The sequence below is a fragment of the Silurus aristotelis genome (assembly GCF_946808225.1).
Source record: "Silurus aristotelis genome assembly, chromosome: 5".
Taxonomy (NCBI): Eukaryota; Metazoa; Chordata; class Actinopteri; order Siluriformes; family Siluridae; genus Silurus; species Silurus aristotelis.
In genome coordinates, this window is record NC_139578.1 from 33,000,726 (window position 1) to 33,015,736 (window position 15,011).

At 41.4% G+C, this 15,011-nt stretch overlaps 1 protein-coding gene across 3 annotated transcripts in view; it reads left to right on the forward strand.

Annotated features, from left to right (window-relative positions):
* The window catches only part of greb1l (GREB1 like retinoic acid receptor coactivator), a 62,796-nt gene extending 49,170 nt beyond the window's left edge, over positions 1-13,626 (forward strand). For 2 of the 3 annotated variants that reach the window (XM_083540960.1, XM_083540959.1), the window contains 20 exons: positions 1-33; positions 140-337; positions 1,317-1,497; positions 1,592-1,781; positions 2,105-2,241; positions 2,424-2,757; positions 2,910-3,025; positions 3,140-3,405; positions 3,530-4,065; positions 4,215-4,317; positions 4,479-4,637; positions 4,779-4,921; positions 5,376-5,537; positions 5,942-6,140; positions 6,415-6,577; positions 7,305-7,517; positions 7,763-7,904; positions 9,753-9,953; positions 10,115-10,253; positions 11,800-13,626. The exon at positions 1-33 is cut by the window's left edge and continues 84 nt beyond it. In XM_083540960.1, the coding sequence (XP_083397086.1) occupies positions 1-33; positions 140-337; positions 1,317-1,497; positions 1,592-1,781; positions 2,105-2,241; positions 2,424-2,757; positions 2,910-3,025; positions 3,140-3,405; positions 3,530-4,065; positions 4,215-4,317; positions 4,479-4,637; positions 4,779-4,921; positions 5,376-5,537; positions 5,942-6,140; positions 6,415-6,577; positions 7,305-7,517; positions 7,763-7,904; positions 9,753-9,953; positions 10,115-10,253; positions 11,800-11,963 (3,779 nt within the window). In that variant the 3' untranslated portion in view covers positions 11,964-13,626. The remainder of the gene's footprint in view (positions 34-139; positions 338-1,316; positions 1,498-1,591; positions 1,782-2,104; positions 2,242-2,423; positions 2,758-2,909; positions 3,026-3,139; positions 3,406-3,529; positions 4,066-4,214; positions 4,318-4,478; positions 4,638-4,778; positions 4,922-5,375; positions 5,538-5,941; positions 6,141-6,414; positions 6,578-7,304; positions 7,518-7,762; positions 7,905-9,752; positions 9,954-10,114; positions 10,254-11,799) is intronic. The other variant, XM_083540961.1, reaches the window with a different exon arrangement.
* The last annotated feature ends 1,385 nt before the right edge of the window (positions 13,627-15,011 follow it).

A 15,011-nucleotide genomic window follows, 5' to 3' on the forward strand; every position in this document is an offset into this window, starting at 1 on the left:
AAGACTCCAATATGAAAGTTGACACAAGGACAGGTTAATTGATTTATTTTTACTTTATTTTTCTGACAAAAAAAAAAGAATGCTCTTGATTCTATGTGTCACATGCTAACGTACACTCACTGATCCTGGTGTGTTCTAGAGCCTCTGAGTGATGTGTTTCATATTTTCCCCCCACAACTGACTGTGGCTCGGAGTCTCCTCTCGCTGGTGTGTGGCATCGCAGACTCAAACAGCCAGAACCTAGACCTTGGGCGATTCTGCAAGGTTGACTTTTTGGTGCTGGTGCCTCCATCTAACGTCCTGCTTCATCAGACGGCGAGACGTATCCGCCAGTCAGGTGAGGTTCGAGGAAGGACCTGATGGAATATACACAAGGATTTAGAAATCAAGTGTACCATGGAGAACCTACTGGAGAGTGAGACACTGAATTAGAAAAGCTTCTCTAGAAAACCTACCTAAGAGAATTACCTGAGAAATATTATGTAAGAATATTTACAATTAAATATTTCTCAAATAAAGTTACTTCAGAGATAATTAGGAAGAATTTGACCTCAGAGAACTTACTGAAATGATCTCATAAAGATTAATCATAGAAAGAACCACTGTTTTAAAAACATTTTAACTGAGACTCGAGAATGTACCGCAATTAATAATTCAATAAGAAACCTCTTTAAGAGACAATAACTGTTCCAAGGATATTTGATATGAGGTCATGGATTATAAACATAAACAGCTGTACAACCACCTGAGGTATATTTTTTATTTATTTTTTTACCTGAGAATAATTAGTTGAGCGAACGTTGAAAAGAAAAAACACATTATCCCAGAAAATATAAGTGAGAGAATTTCACCAAAAGAACTTTCCTGAAATAAATGTTACCTAAGAGAATTAGCACAGAGCTCTCACATGTAGGATGACCAAGAAAACATTACATATAACATAAAAAAAAACATTTTACTTCAGTAAGTTACCTCAAGTAACTCACCTGAGATTAAATTCTCTATTCCTTATTGGAGAAATAATTAGGATCTAAGAAATATTACCTTACAAATTCTACCTGTGAGAACTTACCAAGAAGCATTACCTGAGGACTTCACCAGAGTGAATATTACCTGAAAAAACATTCTGGATAAATTCTTAAGAACTTACTAGGGAAAATAGTTAATTAGGAAGAATTAATACCTCAGAGAACATTCTCAAACAATTTCAGAAATCTTATGAGAGATTCACCACAGAACAGACCACTGTTTTAAACAAATTTAATGAAGATTGTAAAACTTGCCAACATAAACATATGTATGTGTGTGTTGTCCAGGTGTGCTGGTGGATCTGGGAATGGAAGACATCTCATCAGCCCAACAAAAGGCAGATAAGTATGTGGTACGTCTTGACAATGAGGTACACGTCAAAATGGAGGCGTTCATGAGGAAAGTGAAACAAAACCCGTACACACTCTTCGTCCTCATCCACGACAACTCGCACATCGACCTGACCAGGTATAACTGCTATTTATGTCGATATAATTCTATCATATTTTGTTTATTTAGAACAGCTAGCATGGTGATGTGTATCTTTTCTTCCTCGTCCCAGCGCCATGTCTGGCTCCGTCTCTCACAGCGATCTGCAGGGATTGGCTGATCGTGTGGTGAACTCGCAGGAGGTTTTAGATGCTGAGAATCTGCTGCTTCTTCAGGTCACGTCCTTCCCTTACACACTGCAGTCATGTCATTCACGCATCAGCATTCACAACGAAGTGCACTGGCCCAGCAACCAAGGCCCGGTAAGTAGCTTAGCCTAACCTCCATCACATTACTATACAAATCTGATATTTTATATTCAAAGCTACTTTCTGTTTAGCAAAATAGCAAGAATAACATGGATTTACACTTTTGTATGGTGCCCAATTCATAGTTTCTTAATTCCAAATTGTTCCCTGCATTATCTCTGTAGAAACCTGCATCAGTGCCAGAGCTGCTATTATAAAAACCTAATCAACACCTTCTAACCAATCACAGTCCATCTTTAGCTTTAAACAAACTCTACTGAAAATGAAGTCTGGTGTAAGGTGTTTAAGTTGTGTGTATGTGTGTTTCTGTGTGTCAGCAGGGGGTGCTCTCACCGAAAGAAGTGGTGTATTTTGGGCTAAAGGAGTACCAGCGCTCGGTGCAGTGGGGTGTCTCAAGCCCCATCCTGCGCTGTGACGATGCATTCGAAAGGATGGTCAATGCTTTGCTTCAACGGTCAGAACTTGACATGACAACTTTTATATACTCTAAACGTATACACCATTGTGATAAAAAATATATGCTTCTGTTACATCAAGCTAGCAAAAAATTATTCTGTACAGCCATACGCATAAATTATTACTAATTTATAATTTTTTAAATTTAATTATTAATTAAACATCCTTCCTATTTTTCAGTCACCATCATCTGCACAGCATGGTGATCCGGAGCTACCTGCTGATCCAGCAGTACACCGAGGCAATGATGGCACTGACAGCGTGCCCGGCGCTGAGAGATCACGTCACGCCGCAGACACTGGCCATGGTGGAGGGTGTACTGAGCAGCACAGGACGGGGTGGCAAGGGGCACATGTTGCTGGTACGTGTGCCTTCCATGCAGCTTGCCCGTCTTGCACGGGAGCGTCTGGAGGAGGCGCAGCAAAAACTGGGGCTGGAGCGGAGGTTTGCTGTGGTGCTGGGAGGCCCGACAAACGAGATCAGCCTCGCACCACACTTCTGCACCCAGCTTAGGGTATGGAACACATGATTTTAACTTCATCTTCTGTTATGTTTTGTTGTCTTGTCTTTACTCCTCTCTGACAAAAAGATCACACTGTTTTGGACTTTTGATAAATAATGGAATAAAAATGTGTAGCTGTATAATATAATAAATATTTAATGCAGGCGTGGAGACAGCGTGGATCTGAAGACTGGTTACCTTTGACCTATGAGGATCTGGAAGATTTACCCTGCATCGTCATTCTAACTGGGAAAGACCCATTGGGAGAAACATTCCCACGGTATATCCATAAACACACACATATATATATATATATATATATATATATACACACAAAGAGACAATCCTATGGCGCTGTGTAAGTTATATGTATATTGTGTATGTGTTCTCACAGGTCTCTGAAATACTGCGACCTGCGACTGATCGACTCCAGCTTTCTGACCCGCACAGCTCTAGAGCAGGAAGTAGGCTTGGCCTGCTCCTACATCACCCGAGGTATAATTCCAGACACCATGAGAACAGTGGGCAAAGGGGTGGGACTGAAGGAAGAAGAGGAGGAAGAGCTAGAGAGAAGTGGTAGAGGAATAATGGAGTGCGATGAACTGCACCTAGAGCTGGACAGACCCCCGAGCAACAGCAGCGCTGCAACCCGAGCCTCTGGTCAGAATCCAAAACCCCTGAAAATCAACTTAATGAATCCTTCATTTTGATTATTCGCATAATAACACTAGCTAAAACGATCATGACAACTTGCAACAAATGTCTTTTTCCTTCTGTCCTTCAGGCTCCCTTGCAGAAAATGGCGTCAGTTCCTCTGTGGTTCCTGACTCCTCTCACAAAACCTGTTCCGTTTTCTCCTCCCACTCGGATCTGGCCACTTGCAGCTCTTCTCCTAATCATGTCAAGCAGGAATGTGACTCCCAGTGCCCTGGGTCTACCTCCTCATCCTTATCTTCTTCCTCTTCGTCTTCTTCCTCATCCACCTCTCCCGGTTTCCATCGACCGAGCCAGTCCACTCAGACCTCCTCTGCAGGGGGAAAATTGGCACCTTGCATTTTCGCCCGCACAGTGGTTCTATCCCGTGCTGCATACCGGCTCCTCACCCCTGACTCGGTGGATCAGCCCAGCTCGGCTTGGGTCCTTCCTCACGCTGACGTCGAGTGGATCGGTGCACTCCGTCCACCTGTCCCACAGCAAAGCGATGCAGCCGAACAGTCAATCTATTACCGGCAGTGGACGAAAGCACGGCCACAACATGCTGATTACAGTGCTGCCGGTTCTGCCCACCCAAGGAGGCTCTTACTGAGCGGACCACCACAGGTAAGAACTCGACCCTACAACCACACCTTGATTTATATATATGGATATATGACACTTGCTCTCCCAGTGGGAGTTCAGGGTATTGATTAGGCATCCAACAGTGGACAAGTTCATTGTGTTGTGATTTATTCTATCTGTGTGTGTTGTAGGTGGGAAAAACAGGTGCCTATCTGCAGTTTTTGCGGATTTTGTTCCGGATGTTGATTCGTCTGTTGGAGGTGGATGTTTATGATGAGGAAGAGCTGGAGGAAGGTACATGACTGGGATTCACTTCCATATTATTCTCTTCATCTTTATTGTCCCTGACATGTTTTTGTGTATTTCGCCCTATATAAAATGGGGGTACTCAGGTTTACAATGAAGTGAGAACACCGGATCCAGCACATTATTCATTTTCACATTGTTCTTCACAGATGCCGTTCCTGCAGACTCCGATGCTCCCATGTGCAGCGGTCCAACCTGGCCTGATCTGAAGGAGATGCAGAATATGACCTTTGACCTTAATCCTTGCGACCCCAAGTTTAAGCAGTGCAGTGCAGTGTATTCAGGCAGGAATTTGCCCCATTTAAATGGTGTGTCTATAAAGCTAGAGTTTGCATTTGGAACCCGACATTACTGCATCAATAGTCATGTGACCTTCTAGTCTAGAAAACAATATATATTATGTGTATGTCTTGTGGTCATGTGATCATTTGCTTGTGCGTGTTATGCAGGACTGAAACGAGAGGAGTATGATGAGAGCGGTGAGAGGAAGAGGAAGACCGTATCTATCAGACTCAGCATGTTTGCAGGCCATAATGCATTTCACCACTGTGAGCAGTGCCATCATTACAGCGAGCCCGGACCTGCACGTCCGGTGAGTCTCTAACACACTGATGTACACCAATCCGACATAACAATATCACATTATAACGGTGGTGATGTAAATAACACTGATTATCTCTTCATCATGGCTCCTGTTAGTGTGTGGGATTTGAGCAAGTTTGACAATTGTGATGTCTAGATGACTGGGTCAGAGCATCTCCAAAACTGCAGCTCTTGTGGGCTGTTCCTGGTCTGCAGTGGTCAGAATCTATCAAAAGTGCTCCAAAGAAGGAACAGTGGTGAACCGGCGACGGGGTCGTGGGCTCCGATCCAACAGAAGAGCTTCTGTAGCTCAATCTGCTGAAGAAGTTCATGCTGTTAATGATCGACGAGTCAGAAATGTTTTAGCAGGAACATGGAACCAACACAATATTAGGCTGGTGATCATAATGTTATACTTGGTTGGTGTATAGTTATGTAACAAACTGTGTGTGTTGTGTCCACAGCTGTCCGACTGCACCTTCCATGCCTTCTCATTCTGCTCGTCCATGCTCGGTGAAGAGGTCCAGCTCCACTTCATCATCCCAAAAAACAAAGAGCACCATTTTGTCTTCAGCCAGCAAGGACACCAGCTTGAGAGCATGAGACTTTCTCTCCTCTCAGACCAGGTGAGACTTTCTCTCCTCTCAGACCAGGTGAGACTTTCTCTCTCTTAGATCAGGTGACTTATCATGCCAAGCTGCCACTTCTGGGCCCCTGAGCAAGGCCCTCCTCAGTTGTACGAATGAGATACTAAGATGAGATCTTTTTAAACCTCCATATGAAGGTCACATGACCTCTGTTCTGGTCTTGACTTTTACTATCACTGAGGTATCTGTAATGAATGCAGAAACACCTCAAGCTCTTCCTCAGGTGTGTTTCTGTTCAGAGCAAGTCACCTGGCGATGGTCATCTTTTAAATATGGTGCTTGTGATTGTTGTTGATTTTATATTTTGTCTCCAATGTTTTTGTTGCTTTGAATATTCCAAATGTTCACTACATCTGTCTCTCTTTCTTTCTCCTCTGTCCCAGGATGGTGTAAAGAGTACCATCTTCACCCCTACCACAGGCCGGCAGGATCTGGGACTGCTTAACCTCCACCATGCACTGGAAGGTGCTCCACACCTCCACATCCTTGTAGTAAAACAGCATGAAATGGCAGTGTACAGGAAGTTTTGGCCCAACCATGTCCTGCTGGTTCTTCCATCCATCTTTAACAACTCTGGAGTGGGTAAGGAATTAAAAGAAGGTCAAACCCTTTATTTAAAAAACTCTTTACTGTAGCTGACTGGTGGTGGTGTAGTGACGACCCATACTGCCCCCTAGTGGCTTTGTACTACATCAAGCACAGAAAATAAAACTTTATTTCAAATTTGTTTTAATAGATTATTTTGTTTTTATATTTGAATATGAAATAAAAACCTGTGTGTGTGTGTGTGTGTGTGTGTGTGTGTGTGTGTGTGTGTGTGTGTGTGTGTGTGTGTGTGTGTGTGTGTGGGTATCAGGAGCGGCTCGCTTCATGATTAAAGAACTGTCATATCACAATCTGGAGCTGGAGAGGAACAGGCAGGAGGAGCACGGAGTTCAGAGGCAGGACATCTGGCCCTTCATCCTTATCATGGACGACTCATGTGTGCTATGGAACAATCACATCCAGAACCGAGATGGGTGCGTTGAAGAGGGGGATGGACAAAGGGGATGAAAAAATTTCCAGAAATTTTTATTTATCTTGGTCACTCACATTGGATGGATGGATGGATGGATGGATGGATGGATGGATGGATGGGTGGATGGATGGATAAAAAGAAGGAGGTCAAGTTGAAGGAAACTAAGTTTGCAAACAAATTCTTCTCATTTGGAAGACAATGATAAAAGAATAGAGATTGTGTGAAGTATAAAGAAGAAATTTGTGTGAGTGGATGGATGAAGGAATAACCAGATGGTTGGAGAAAGGGATAGTTGAAGTGATGTAAGAAGGAATAGTGAAATAGATGGATGGAAAAGTTATTTTGGTGATCTGCATTATCCCATTGAAAAGATTAGATGAGGCTGAGCTGAAAAAATGAGGAATATGGTGAAAATGCAGGATGGATGGGAAAAGGTGTAGGTGAAGAACTGAAAGAATGAACGAAGACATTGATGGATGGAGACGTTCCTTTAGTAAAGTGCAAATTAATTGAATGAATGGATAAAGTAATGGATGTACAAATGGATGGATGGAAGGAAGGCAAATATGTTGATAAAAGAGTGTGTAAAGGATGAAGGAGAAAAGCATGTTGGTGGTTGGAAGGAAGAAAAACAGATTGGGACAAGATGAATGAAGAAAGAGTTGGATAAAGAAGCTGATTCAGCTGTTGATGTTCTTGGATGATGGTCTTTCTCTCGATCTCTTTAGCTCAGTGGAGGTGTGTAACGTATCTCTGAAGCGTGTGATGCTGCACATGGAGGCGACCCCATCTCTCGCTCATTATGCCATTTGTGGACTGAGGAACTGGAGCAGCAAAACCTCCATCTCGTCTCTCGGTGCCGCGTTCAGCCGCTGCCACCTTCACGACTTCATCCTGCTCAATGTGGACCTCACACAGAACGTCCAGTATGACCTAAACCGGTGAGAACACACACACACACACACACACACACACACACACACACCTGCACAGCCATGACCAACTGTACACTCAGCTCCGCCACTAGAGAGTGCTGATGCACTGAATTAAAAATAGTGGTGACGTAGTAATGGCACTTACATAACAAAGTGTGTGTGTGTGTGTGTGTGTGTGTATGTGTGTGTGTGTGTGTGTGTGTGTGTGTGTGTGTGTGTGTGTGTGTGTGTGTGTGTGTGTGTGTATGCAGCTACACATGTGAGGAGGTCGACTTTAACCTGAGGGTGAACAGCAGTGGACTCTTGCTGTGCCGCTTCAACCGATTCAGCATTATGAAGAAACACATCCCAACTGGAGGCAATCAACACACACTCATCAAACCCAAACTCACGGTGAGATGCACACACACACACACACACACACACACACACACACACACACACACACACACACACACACACACACACAGCAAAAAAACAAAGTAGTTTACAACCACCTTTTAAAACATAATTATCATGTTTCATAATAATTATTTCAAGATAAAGAAATTCAACCTTCTTAATAATAACAAATGAATAATAATAATTAAATAATAATAGAATTTAAAATAAATACATTATTAATTTGTATAGGACAGTAATACAATTTTACTTAATATATGACCACAACAATTTGACACCTAAAAAAACATCATATAGCAATATATAATTGTGATTTTATTTTGTTTAATTAATTGATATTGATTTTTTACATTAAAAATTATTATTTAAATTGATGAATCAATATTAAAGAATTACCTTATAGCAAAAAAAGTTTTACTACAATTAGCATTATTGCAAAACTATTTATATCATTAATATTAACTAATAAAACAGGAAAAAATTGAATAAAATTGTAACGTTTCGGTTTATCAACCTCTTAACACACTAATCTTGACAACACCACATTAATACTAAATGTAGTTACAGTGTCGTTCTTAATAAAAACAGTATGGTGTCTAATTAAATGTTTACATGCCTGACCACTGTGTCTACATAAAGGATTATAATGGCTTTGTGCAAGCTAAATAAAACTTATAACTGTTATAACAACCACAGAAACAGAAATTCTACTTCTAATGAGGTTGAAATGTTTTTAGTGGTTAATTTCAGTAGAATTTCATTTAAACTAAGTTATTATAAGTATTTAATCAACATTTCTGAGGTAAATATTAAAGTTTTTGATGGTTTTGTATACTTTTCATTGTCAGTTTTCTTACATAAATAGTTAGTCTTAGTTATAAGCACAGGATCAGAAAATTAATGTTAACTGAGGTTGAAATTTGTTTAGTGGTCAATGTTAGGATGCAATTTTATTCATAATCAACATTTCTGAGGTAAATCTCCATATCATTGATGGCTTTTACTGTCACCATGACTATATAAAATTCATTAATAGCTAAATATTATCTAAAAATGGCCACAAAGAAGTTGGCTTTATATGCTGTATTCATGACACATACACAACATTGTGTCAGTGAACACCTCCAAATGATTGAAAATTATTTATGATTAATTTAAAATCATAATTCTTAGTATTTTATAAACATTTCAGAGGTAAATGTTGAAGTTTTTGATGGTTGGTAAAATCTTAACTTTCACTGTATCCATAGAAAAGGACATAATGGCTGTATGCTAGCTTGATAAACTGTTCGCATCAGTTATAACCACAAAAACAAAAATTTTATGTTAGGTGAGGTTAAAATTTGTTTAATGGTCTATGTTAGGTGCATTTACAGTACAATGCTATTCAAACAAAGTCTATTTTTATCCACCTTTCTGAGGTACATTTGGAAGTTATTTATGATTTAATGATTATTTCTTTCTGTCGGTGTCTGTGTATGTATCTCAGAAAACACCTCCACATGTATTTCAAGATGCTGCAAATTGAAACAGAAGAACGGTTAATGCTAGTAATCATATATGCGTTATATGTCTAATTAAAATGAACGTTTTTTCAAACTAATTTCTTAACCTATAAACTGAATATACAAATTATTAGCTTGGGTTATTAGCTAGCATATGCTCTATGATAATTAGCATCAAGGTTCTAAGCCAGAACTCGAACTACTTAGACAGCAAGTGTTTCAAGTGTTTAACTTGCATATATATATGTGTGTGTGTTTGTATTTGTGTGTGTGTGTGTGTGTGTGTGTGTGTGTGTGTGTGTGTGTGTGTGTGTGTGTGTGTGTGTGTGTGTAGGCAATGGAGTCTCCATCCCCGATGTCCAGCTCGCAGTTTGTATGTGCGCCGGACAGTGTGTGTCCGATGTTGGACGTTCCCGCTCAGCTCCTGCTCGAGAGGTTCCTGCAGCGCTGCAGCACACGCCTGTTCCCTCATGCGATACACAGTTACACACAACCTGTGCTCGCCATTGACACCTACCTCGACCTCGGGCCTCAGGTCTCACACACACACACACACACACACACACACACACACACACACACACACACACACACACTACATGTAAAACTAATGAAGTAACAGTATTGTAATTCGAACACAATAGGTTAAATTTCTGTGTCTGTGTGTGTGTGTGTGTGTGTGTGTGTGTGTTAAAGCTGGCAGTGTGTTACATGAGCTCCAGGCCTCACTCGGTCAACCTAGACCACAGTGGTGTCGTGTTCAGCGGGCTTCTTCTCTACCTGTGCGACTCCTTTGTGGTTTCCGGATTCCTGAAGAAATTCCGCTTTCTGAAAGGTGAAGCTCCGCCTCTTTCCTTTTCTACATTGTTCTTTCCACATTATATTTAGGGCCCGAGCCCCGAGGAGCAGGCCAGAATGGCCTGCACCAAAGGTGCGAAGCCCTATTGTTTTCCTTAGAATTTATTATTATTATTTTTATTTATTTATTTTTTTTTTACACACATTGGCCAATTGGGGTCCCTTACCATGCTCGAAAACTCTTGAAATTTGGCACACACGTCAGAGTCGTTTGTCACTAGGCCCGGGCAAAGGCTGAAACACGGGTGTGGCAGGGGGGCTCTGTAGCGCCCCCTGTAATGCAAAAACAAACATTGGTGCACGGAGAAGTGGTGAACATGATGCCGAGACATTGGACTTGCAAAATTGCGAAGGGATTTTATGATATCCCGAACGGTGCTGCCATGGCGAGGCGACAAAATTATGGTGAATTTAGAGAAACAGGAAGTGTCTAATATCTAAAGCAAAAAATGTCTTATTCGGATGACACGCGGTGTGTATGTTCGGCCAAGGATTCCGATCGCATCGATGTGCCTATTGTCAGTCACAAAAGGTGGATTTTTTGACAGTTGCATGTGGTGAACTTTTAAATACTCCTCCCAGGATATTCATGCGATTGACACCAAACGTATTCACCATAATGCAGAGACATTGTGGATGATAAATTGCAAAGGGATTTTTGATATCTCGAATGCTGTTCCCATGGCAATGCGTCAAACTTTACTTTTATTTTAGGCATATTTAAGGCTTTTTGGCGGTGTGTCTCTTAAGTGGCTCACTAGTGCCCCTGTTTGTATAAAATGTGTGGTTTCTTTGACCTACAGTCCCCAAATGGGTCAGTAACAACATAAAATAGTCCACTGATATTTACCCACTTGATGCACTTGCCCACCGTGCATTGTTTTCTGGGAGGCACCGTATAGCGATACACAAATGTGCGAGGGCCCGCCATCGCTGCTTGCAGCTATATTTTGGATGGTGATTGGTTACTAGTATGTCGTGCGTTATCGTTTTTAGAATAACGGCTGGTTCACTGGGAGCGTATTTCTACAAGTAAGCAGATGTTTATCTTAGCTTTTCATAAAAAAGGAGTCTCCACTGTCAGAGGTGATGGTGTAAGTAAGAATGTAAGTTTGTTACATCCCTTTCCACATGTAGTCTTCATTTCCTGTTATAATAAGCTCCACTATTCTGGGAAGATGTCACTAGATTTTGTGGAGATTTGTGGAGACCTTAAGGGTGTTAGAAAAGTCAGGTACTGATATAGGTGAGATGTGGTGAGGTTCAGTCAGCGTTCACATTCAGTTATTCAATAGGTTTTATAGTAGGAGATCTTCTACTTCAACCCATGGAAAGCAAATCTTCATAGAGCTTGCTTTGTGCACAGGGTTTGTATTTTCATGATGGAACAGATTTGGGTCTCCTAGTTGAAATGAAGACAAACTTTCTTGTCAGTTGTCCCAATGTAACCAATATAAACCACTTTGTGTGTGTGTGTGTGTGTGTGTGTGTGTGTGTGTGTGTGTGTGTGTGTGTGATGGCAGGTGCCACGCTGTGTGTGGTCTCTCAGGACCGCAGCTCCCTGCGTCAGACGATCGTGAGGTTGGAGTTGGAGGACGAGTGGCAGTTCAGGCTTCGGGACGAGTTCCAGACCGCCAACTGCAGTGAGGACCGGCCTCTTTACTTCCTCACGGGACGCCACATTTAAAACCCCTGGAGTCCTAAAGTTTCCTCCTGTTAATGAAGCATGAGGAACATTTCGTGAGGAACCAGGCTTGCGAACTATAATGAGGATGGATGCAGATGATTTTTATCCTTAACTGTGAAGAATGTTCTCGCCATGTACAGAAAGGACTCGCTCGAAAAGACGCCAGAGAACACGATTGTAAACCGGGCTCCAGTTTTGGGATCCTTCCTACATGTCTAAGTTCTTACGTTCCTACATTCCTCATGGATGTAGGATTTATCTCAGGGTTTTTTGTCATGAGACAAAAATAGACTTTGTTACTACTGCTTTATCTCTCTTTCTTCAGTTACGGACACTTATCTCCAAAGATCCAGGAGTTTGCCTACCTAAGAAAACAAAACAAAACGTGTAAGACATCCTGAACATGAACTTCTCCTCATAGCTGGATGCAAATCACCAATTCAACACTCACACTTTTCAAATCATGAGCTACAGCCAGCTATGCTAATCAACTGCTAGTCTACTGCTAGTCTGTGCTCTAATCTTTCTCCACAGTGACCTTTTCAGGTGCGTTTTTTTTTTCTCTGGGGACAAGCGTCAACAAACAATCCTTGAAAAAAAAATGCTACAAATCCAGCACGTCGGTTTTTTTTATTAATAAATGCCAAAAATGTTCTTTCCTGTGCCTTCAGTCAGCACCTGAAGACTCCTCCATTTACCCTGTCCATCAGCCTTGCTAAGGAAAAGAGAACACAGAACATGGTGGTTATGAAGAAGACTAGCGGACTAGCCAATCCTAAAGAGCGGATTAGAAACGCAAAAAAAGAAATGTAGGTTACATTGTTAGCTTTCCGTTTTGTTTTTTTTATTTCAGGATCGATCCGGTGTAAAGAAGTGAAGGTTAGGATAGGGCAAAATCGACAGAGGTGAACTAGCATCAAATTAAAGAAAATGTGGCGTAGCATTCGTGACTTTTTTTCTTTTGATGAGGTGTTTAAGAACGAGGGGGGAGGGGTGTATTGGGGGTCGGCCATTTTGGATGTGGAGAAAAATGTTAAGATTTTATGGAATGCTGAGATTAATATATTAAATCTTTGTAGCTTTTTTTTGGTCAATGGCGCATACCAGCGTCTTTTCTGCTCCAAGGCGCAAGGAACCTACCTAAGAACCTGCTCTCAAGCATTTTTTTTTTTTATTTAAAAAGAAACGTGTCCCATTTTGGTGGGACTGATGCTATTTATTTATCCTCGGATCGGTGAAAAGGATGTGAAGTTGCACTATACACTTGGCCAAGCGCCAAATAGTCAATAATATTTTTTTGTTCATAGCTAACTGGTTTGAACCGGTTTTCTGACTTGGAATGAAATGTATTAATGGAGACCCTTGTTGATTCTGATGAAGAAGGAACGTCCGGAAGGATTTCCATCATGACCCCTAGAATGTGTTCAACGCGACGCGCACATGAGTTATGCAATTTGCTTCTCACAATCTTGTTAGTTTTCCCTCTTGAAATCTCCTGCGTGAACGTGAAGTCTGTTTGTGAATGTTGAATCACCTATGTGCTCTACCTCAGGATCTGCCCGTATGGTTGTGGGTTTAATAATGTGACTTATAGCAATGAAATGTTTGGGTTTTTGTTGTTGCTGGAATTTATGAATGTAATAATAAAGTGCTATTGATGAGATCCATCAGGTGATTGACTTGGTTCTTTAATCCACTGTCAATGAACAATGACCAGATTACACAAAGCCAAATTCCCACAACTTGGTCAGTGTGAATAGGATTGTGATTAGCTGGTGTGACCAGTGTGACGCCAGCAATTCCTTCTCTGCTAACCTGCTAAACACTATCAGAAGCTCTGACCTACATTTACAACCTAAATTCTAATATTTGTTCCATGAAATTGTATTAATTTATTCCCAACAGATTATTCTCTTCATTCTGTAGTGTTTCTCTCGGCTGCACTGCTTCCAGTACGTGTATGTGGATGTTAGATTTTTGTCCAATCAGATTTTTAGCCTTTTATGGGCTGCCATGTCAATCTAATCTGCCCAGGTCCTTCAGAGTCAGTACTGCTGGACTTTTTACCATAGTCTCCTTAAGAAATAGCTCTGTTAACCAATCATATTTCATATTCCCCCTCACTGTGAGCCAACCCCGAAGCTAGCTAGCTTGTCTTGGAAAAGGGTTTGTTCTCCACTTCCAGACCAGTGAATACGAGTGGTACCACTGGATTACAGCCTCTGAGGGGCGCTGCACATTATGAGTCTGCATCTCTGGTAAGTAGGTTGTATTTTATTTACATTTTTATGTTTTTGTCATGTTACAAAGTTTGATAAAAAAAAAAAAAAAAGGATAAAAAAAAAAAAAACGTGAAGTGACATGTAATTACTCACCAACATTATTAGGGCCATAACTGAATGACCTTTGACCTTTTTATCTGTGACAGAGGCCATTCTGTATGTAAAGGGTTCACATTGTGAGTCAGAGATGACGTGTGTGTGTGTGTGTGTGTGTGTGTGTGTGTGTGTGTGTGTGTGTGTGTGTGTGTGTGTGTGTGTGGTGAACTCTGGCACATTCAAGTGTATTTATAACCTCACACACTCAATCCCACTGAGAGTATAATGACCTTTTACCTAATTCAGTGGCATGAGGACAGGCCAAGTGTGTATCAGAGTCACAGTGTGTGTGTGTGTGTGTGCATCAGAGCAACTGTGTTCCACAGTAACTGTGTGTGTGTGTCTTTGTGTGAGTGTGTGTGTCAGTATCTGTGTGTAAATATAAGATTGTGTGTTTCAGTGTAACTGTATCAGATTAAGTCTGTGTGTGTGTGTGTGTGTGTGTGTGTGTGTGTGTGTGTGTGTGTGTGTGTGTGTGAGTGACGGGGCTACTATATGGATCAAATTAACTTCGTGTGTGTGTGTGTGTGTGTGTGTGTGTGTGTGTGTGTGTGTGTGTGTGTGTGTGAGACGGGGATACTATGTAAATCAGATTAACTTTGTGTGTGTGTGTGTGTGTGTGTGTGTGTGTGTGTGTGTGTGTGTGTGTGTGACCGGGCTACTATGTGGA